A 7432-nucleotide genomic window follows, 5' to 3' on the forward strand; every position below is an offset into this window, starting at 1 on the left:
GTTACCAGGTCTCCCCAGGATGTAGGCATGTGATGAGGCATTGTAAAGATACAAAATGTGCTGTATGAAATTAATGATGTAAAAGAAAATGGAAGAGAACTGAGAAATCCTAATTGAATTGAGAGGATTTACTGGACTGTACAGATGTGTCTCTTTTTGTAGCAGTGACAGTTAGATGGACATATTAAAATATCTGATTTAAAACAAAAAACAACAACAACGACAAAAAAAAAAAAAACACCCAATCAAAATAATCAAAGTTATGTTTCTGTGGGTTTTCATAACCATAGAGCTAAAAAAACAATGTTTTAATGTCTTGCAGTTTTCCCACGGGCCATTCTGGACCATGGAAGAAGAAGTGGGCAGACACTTTAATAACAAGCATTGCTTTGAAAGTGAAATTGCCTCCCCTATTGGACATTAATACTGCTACAACTAACATTTGTCCCCCTCACACACTCCCCCAATCCTGATAAGGTTATCCCCACTGTAGTCCTCTCCCCCCCCCCACCCCCTGATTCCCTCTTGCATGCCCGCTGAGGTTTGATTTCAAATGGAAAAATTAATGGGAGAATAATAGCCTTGGGCCTCACTCTCATCCACTCATCTTAGTTGGTCTAAAATGGTAAAGTGAGGGGGGGTAAGATTTAGATCAGATCGCCTCACTTGGCCTGATACTCCACTGTGACATCAATGCGCACATACACACCAGGGATTTCGCCCACCCTGCCGCTTTTTTTTAAAAAACACCTTAGAGGACTTAACTTTCAAATATTAGTACAGCGGCTGTGTGAATTTCAAATAAATAAATAAATGAGGAAGCAATGATTAGCAATTCTCCTGATAGTTATATCAACATGCTTCATATTCATTTTCACTTCCAGGAGAATATTTCTGCAGAAACAGTGATTTTTCAGAACTTTCCAAGCTTTTACAGGGTCTCCTAAAACTAATGTAAGGGCTTTTTTCCACGATGCTTTTGCAGCCACATTTGGGGAAGGACATACAGTAGCTTCAGAAAAAATTACAAAACTTTTGCTTGAATAAACAAAATACATGCAAAAACTATTCTTTCCTTGTGGTATATTGAATTACATTTCCCATAAAAGAAAAATGAAGTACACAGCAGTCTTTAAGAGACAATAATAAAGATAAACTATGTTGTTCTTACAATTCTAAGTACCTCTGTCATAACACTGGCAAAAGTCAGGGTGCAAAAATAGAACATGCGCACAGACAAGATATGCAAGTTTCACTTAAGCTGATACAGGGCCAAGTTGGTTGCAGGCGTTATTAAATCAAAGTTAAGACTCGATGCTCTTAGGCTAGCAAGACAAGAAGTGTGTGTGTGCGCGTGTCTGGTTGGGGTAGGGGGTCGGTTGTTAAGAGTTTAAAAGCGGAAGATGAGTTTGTGTAGAACCAGTATTGATGTCGGGGAAGCCCACTGGCACTTTCTGTTCAAACATTTGAGAGGACCGACCTGCTGAGCTGCAGCGCCCGGGTGGCAGGATTCCCACTCTTCCTGTTTCTCCTGACTTTGAGGAATATTTCGGTGAACAAACTCCCAGTGCTCTCCTTACATGCCCCGCACCTCATCAGAGATACCTGCCTCAGCAAAACCGAGAGGGAAACAGACCAAGATAGAACTTTCCAGGCATTTCAGGAGTTCCTGTCTGTTGTCACCCAGAAATGCATTATATGTAATGTTAGAAAACTACTTTTTAAAGGTGACCGCTACATATGTAGTCACTCTATACGCTATATCTTCCACCAAAAGAACATGGTGATGAACCTTACCTACCACTTCTTTTTCTCTGAACAAAACTTTTTGGGCAAAACACAGTTTTAGGGTTTTGAAAAAAAAAAAAAACAACCTAAAATTGGATGAAACCCATCGTTCTGAGTCTGTTAAAACATTAAATCGTGCTAAAAAGCAAACAGATGAAGTCTTGCTTCGCCCGTTTTTCTACAGATCAGTTTCACGATGACGTGAAAGTCTGAAAAGAGTGCAATTTCACTGATGTCACAAAACTGATGGCTGAATTTGCCGTGTTCAGGTGTCACTGGTGTGGGGAAAACAATTTAGACAGCTACCAGGCATGAACAATATGGACTTCATACAAGTTCAGGAGCGATTCTTTTTAATCAGTGTTCAGGTGAAAGAGAAGGTTTACAATACAGTGAATGAAAACAAAAGACAGCAAAGAGATGTCTCGGGTATAGTGATGGTACGACACACATAAAACGAGCCACCGTCCCCACACCTCTCACAGTTTGCCTTTGGGCACATGTACCATTAATTGCTGCCTCTACAGAGCCTGCAGACTGTACGCACCATCCACTGCTCGCATCAAAGAAACCACACACTGAACTTTATGAAATTTTTATTCAATGTGTTCACTTCTCTTCCCTTTTTCCTATTCCCCACCTTGGCCCCCCTCTCCCTTTTAAGCTGCGCCACCAAACAGACAAGAAAGACTTCTCCCTGCCATGTTTTTCAGCTCGACTTCCTTCCTGCCCAGAAGCACTCGAGTATCTCGTTAGTTCTCTCACAGCTAACATCACTCCTCTATCTGCCAGGAGCAAAAACCTGATTGGGGGAAACGTAACGAGAAGAAAGGATAAGAACGGGGGGTGACATCAAGAAGTTTGGTGGATGAGATTCTCAGTAGAGCTAGGTGTAAAGCCGTAATATCATTTAGCTACAGTAATTACAGATGAAAGAAACAAAAAAAAAAAAAAAGGGGAGGAGAGATGAGAGGGTTTTCTCTCTCCGAGGACAATGTACACTGAAGAGCCCCGAGTTTCATCATGAAGTTACACATACATGTAAAACCACGCTGCGAGATCTTTGTCGTTATAACACGACCCTGGCTTGACTTCAAATGTACAAAGAAAGGCTTGCAGAAAGCTTGCCTTCCTTCATCCACAGCCAGATTATGACAACTGGGCACGTCCGGTTTTCGCAGTGCTGTGAACAGTGCTTTCTGTTTAAATCCTCCCGCTCACACACAAAAACACACACACACACACACACACACACACACACACACACAGTGGTCATCCATCAGCACCGAGTGTTGTTTCTTCCCCCGCATGTCTCATACACACAGGTATAAATCACTGCACCTGATTTCTGGGGCCAGGGTTTAAATAATTAAAGAGCTTTAATTTATCAGGATTTAGCACCTGCTGACAGTAGGGCTGACAGAAGAGAATGAGAGATATATTGAGAAAGAGAAAAAAAAACAAACAAAAACAAAGAGTTCATTAAACATTAGAAAAAAAACATACAAAATTATTACACATTGCACAAGACAGAAAGAAAAAAGAAAATATCTAGTTCAAAGTGGAACCAAAGACTAGGTGAGAAGGCATTGAGGTTCTGCTCTAGAGCTACTTAATCTGCTGTGTTAAGATTTTTGTTATTTACCTGTTGGCAGAAGACAAACGAGCCTGTTCTACTGTTCTATGTGGGTAATCTTACAACTAAGTTGAAAGAATCATTAATGTAAAAAGAACACAATTGCAAAGAAAGACCCCCCACCCCCCCAAAAAACAAAACAAAAAAAACCAAAAACTCCCCCCACAGACATCCAGTAAAAAGAAGATCAAGCAAAGTTGTACTGATTTTTTGTTCGTTTTCCTAACTGCACATGCCGTCTTTTTTGAAGCATACATATAAATGACCATGGATCTTTATGTTTCAAAGCTGTTGAAGTAAAGGAGAAAGTGATAGCCACAAGAAACTGGAGTGTTTTTAGTATAGACCATCTAAGACACTGGGCATGAGAAACACACATCAATAAGTTACATTTAAAGTCTTTTGTTATGTCACTTCATCAACTGCACAAACCAAAAATGTGGTTATTTTGTTTTAACAATGACAAATAACCCCACCAAAAGCCTAAATATTGAAATACCGGTGATTTTTTGTATTAAAACAAAAGTAATAAGTGGAGAACAAAGCACTGGGTAAAGCACACTTATAGAATGAAATCTGTCTTCAATTATGTCCTGCAAGAACCAGCTGTTGTGATGTTGTCACAGAAATGTAGAACTCTACTGCCCTCTTGTGGTTTAGACACATGCAAATAAACTCTCACATGAAAGTGACCAAATGAACCCAAACACACAGATTTATTTTATTTTATTTTTTTTTTTAAATACTTGCATCTGTAGATTCACTGAATGAACTACTGTGTTAGCCCTATGAGTTCTGGAAGGTTGAAAACAAGATCTACCAGCAGGCACAAAGACATAAGGGAGAAACATCACAAAAAAGCAAAAATGCCATCTCTAGCTGTGTTTGACCCTCATTGTTTATTCTTACCAGTAGATCTGTCAAAACAGAATGAACACACCCAGCCACACTCTAATACACAAACACACGTGCTTCAATCAAAGACAGCACTGAAAAGACAGTTCGCCCCCCCCCCCCTCTGCTGAAAAACTGTGGTCAAAAAAAGAAAAAGAAATAAAAGTCCCTTTACCCTTTTGCATAAACATGCGAGTAGAATTAGTATAATATATTTTTCTGTTACTTGAAGACTTTATGGAGTGAAGTTTGTTGTCTGCTGGCAATAGGTAGCCACCTAGTGGTTAGACCCTCTCATAAGATCAAGTATTGACTGCAGAATTTTTAAATCGCAAGTTTGGATGTTTTGTTGCTAGATGACACTTTGTCATTGATAAACAAACAGCTTAAACATAGTTTAGCAGATACCTAACAAACTATCCAGTCTACAGACTCAGCTGGGGGGAGGGGAAGATAAGTGATTATCACACCAGAAACACAGTATTACTCCTAAATCAAACAGTACAATATGTTTTTGTTTTTTTTAACCATATTGCGCGATTTATTTTCAGAATAATAAACCTATATATTCATAGTTACGATACCAGTTCCCTATGAAAAATAATTACCCATAAGTCAGTACCACCATCCCCATTCTAGATGAATGATGACACTGTGTGTTTTTGTCTTTTCAAGACCATCATCCCTTCATTTCACTGGATTCCCTCCACCGGTGGATTGTTTTCACACTTCAGTGGTCCATAAGGGAGCGCTGTAAAGCCTCCTGAATCATTGTGTGCTCATCTGTGGAATAATCCTGGGAGGTCATAAGCATGAGAAGGGGAAGAAAAGAAAAAAAAAAATCACTTAAATTCTTATTAACATAAAAAAACCCAACAACAAATGAACAGAGAGTGCTTTACTTACAACAAATGTATCATAGGAGAAAGTGTGTCTGATCTTCAGGTGCTGGAAAAAGTCAGCACTCCTGTAGTTAGGATCCCCCCAAGGCATCGAGGCACAGATGGGGCACACCTAAAGAAAACATGAAGGTAATAAAACGATCTTTGAAACACATTATTAACCCAGCTGAAGCCAGTAAGTGTGTGGAAACTCAGAATTATGACAGAATAGGTTTTGTTTTGTTTTTTTTACCACTTGGCGTGCATCTCGAGCATGTTGGGTTGTGCAATGTTCAACCAGGCCGTCCTGGTCGAGGTTCTGGCAGTTGCAGTAGGGGCAGGTGAAGGTGTAGCGATTTGGCACTGAACTGTGGCAATGAAACAGAAATAATAAAATGTCACAAGGTTTGGTTCTCAACTACATGAATATTACACTTGAAATGTAACAGGCATCAGCTTATGAAGAAATAAGTGGACATTTACCACAGTTAGTGGCCAATCTTTATCTCTTGTCACATCAACTTTGCACCAGCTGAAAGAGCTTGAGAAAGACTTAAAAGTGACAGTTATTCCTTTTTCTTTTTAATGATAGGAATCTGTTTCATGGCACAAAGGTCTGGAGGGTTAAATAACAAAATAAATAAATACTGGGATCGGTTTCTTACTTTAAACAGTGTAGGAACAACATGCCACAATGTGTGGATTCTTAGTTTTAAAGGCTGCTGTTTGGGTGGAATCCCCCCCCCCACCAAAAGGCTACTTCCTGATTAGTCATAATAACCTCATTACAAGCGACGGCTTCTCAAACCATCTTCTCGGAACTTTCTCCAGGAAGCACAGTTGTCATAAATACTTAACATCCATATATGATAAAAACCACATCCACCTCATACAACTTGACAATAATAGTGTTTTATGTTTTCTAAAGATGAATGTTGTACTGTTTTCTATACACTCTGGAAAAATTACAATCAGAAATTACGACAGGTAAAATACAGAATGCTTAGCATATGCTTGATCATACTTTATAATACTACTTTTTCTTGCAATCAAGATTGGGTTCAATTTGAAATCCCGTTTGTGCTAAAACTTCTATTTATTTTATTTTTTTACCTTAAGTGCAAAATGTATACACTACATAAAGTAAAACCGCAAAGAGAGCTTTCTTATTTGACTGACATGTTAGGCATGCCAGTGAAACAAGGCAGTAATAGAGTCACGACTTTGGAGTCTTATCAAACAACAATGTACTGCCAAGAGTTTATAATACTATAAACATAGGGAATTTTATATCACAAGAAGATATTCCATCATTTGTCACAATGAACAGGTCAACTGCTTACATTTGGCACTTAAGTTACAGTGAAATCTACCATAAATCATATCATTGAATATATTTGATTGGGCCAACAGAACTCTATTTCCTATGTACAGTACTTTCTGCTGCATCAATGAAGCCCTCTCACTGAAATGACTGACAGGGCTACACTCTTTTCCTTTTTCACTTTGGATTAGTGTTGGTCCAAAGGTGACCTTTAATTTATACAACCCAACAAGCAGCAGTAATTGCATGCAAAGTCTGACTCTACAGTGTAAACCATTTTGCTTTATTATGTAGGGAATAGCAAATAATTGTTCTGCTTCTTTCCCCACCTGACGATGGCAGGCTGACTCTGGGCAGTTGTCCTGACTCCCTCCTCAATGTACTCCTGGTATTTTGAACAGGCAGCTGTGTGGCTTCTCATCTTAGAAAGCCCAACCTAATTGGGGGAGGAGTGACACATATCAGTAACTTCCAGTATATAACCATCATCATAAAATTGTTGCTATTATCTAAATATGAAGACAGAAATTTAGACACAGCAAAACATTACGATTATGCATGTGCAGTTATTGGATCTTCACCCTCTGTGATTGCTTCATAAATGGGAGTCAGTTCAGTGATATTTTAGCTTTTGGTCTGTAGTGAAACTTACCTGTGTGCCACAACCCTTACAAGCTGCCACAGAAGATTGAATAAGTGCCTCGAGTTGAGCAGCTTTAGTCCAGTGGCCCGGAGCACCTCGACATACAGCACAAACGGGCTTCTGTGGACGCAGACATTCCTGCAAACAACTGTGGCAAAACCTGTCAAGAGATGGGTGAAAGAATGTGATTGCTACACAAGAGAAATCAACTAAATTGTCAGTTTTGATTTGACCTCTGGTTACCTTAGGCTTGCTTATATATATAT

General features: G+C 39.2%; 1 protein-coding gene across 2 annotated transcripts in view; it reads right to left on the reverse strand.

The window, feature by feature from the left end:
- Positions 1 to 4132: 4132 nt before the first annotated feature.
- rnf114 (ring finger protein 114) overlaps positions 4133 to 7432 on the reverse strand; it is a 4353-nt gene continuing 1053 nt past the window's right edge. For both annotated transcript variants that reach the window (XM_005740425.2, XM_005740424.1), the window contains 5 exons: positions 7176 to 7326; positions 6853 to 6959; positions 5453 to 5567; positions 5225 to 5332; positions 4133 to 5114 (listed from right to left, as the gene is read on the reverse strand). In XM_005740425.2, the coding sequence (XP_005740482.1) occupies positions 5049 to 5114; positions 5225 to 5332; positions 5453 to 5567; positions 6853 to 6959; positions 7176 to 7326 (547 nt within the window). In that variant the 3' untranslated portion in view covers positions 4133 to 5048. The remainder of the gene's footprint in view (positions 5115 to 5224; positions 5333 to 5452; positions 5568 to 6852; positions 6960 to 7175; positions 7327 to 7432) is intronic.

Source organism: Pundamilia nyererei, unplaced genomic scaffold (genome assembly GCF_000239375.1).
Source record: "Pundamilia nyererei isolate P.nyererei 1_Seehausen unplaced genomic scaffold, PunNye1.0 scaffold00100, whole genome shotgun sequence".
Classification (NCBI taxonomy): domain Eukaryota; kingdom Metazoa; phylum Chordata; class Actinopteri; order Cichliformes; family Cichlidae; genus Pundamilia; species Pundamilia nyererei.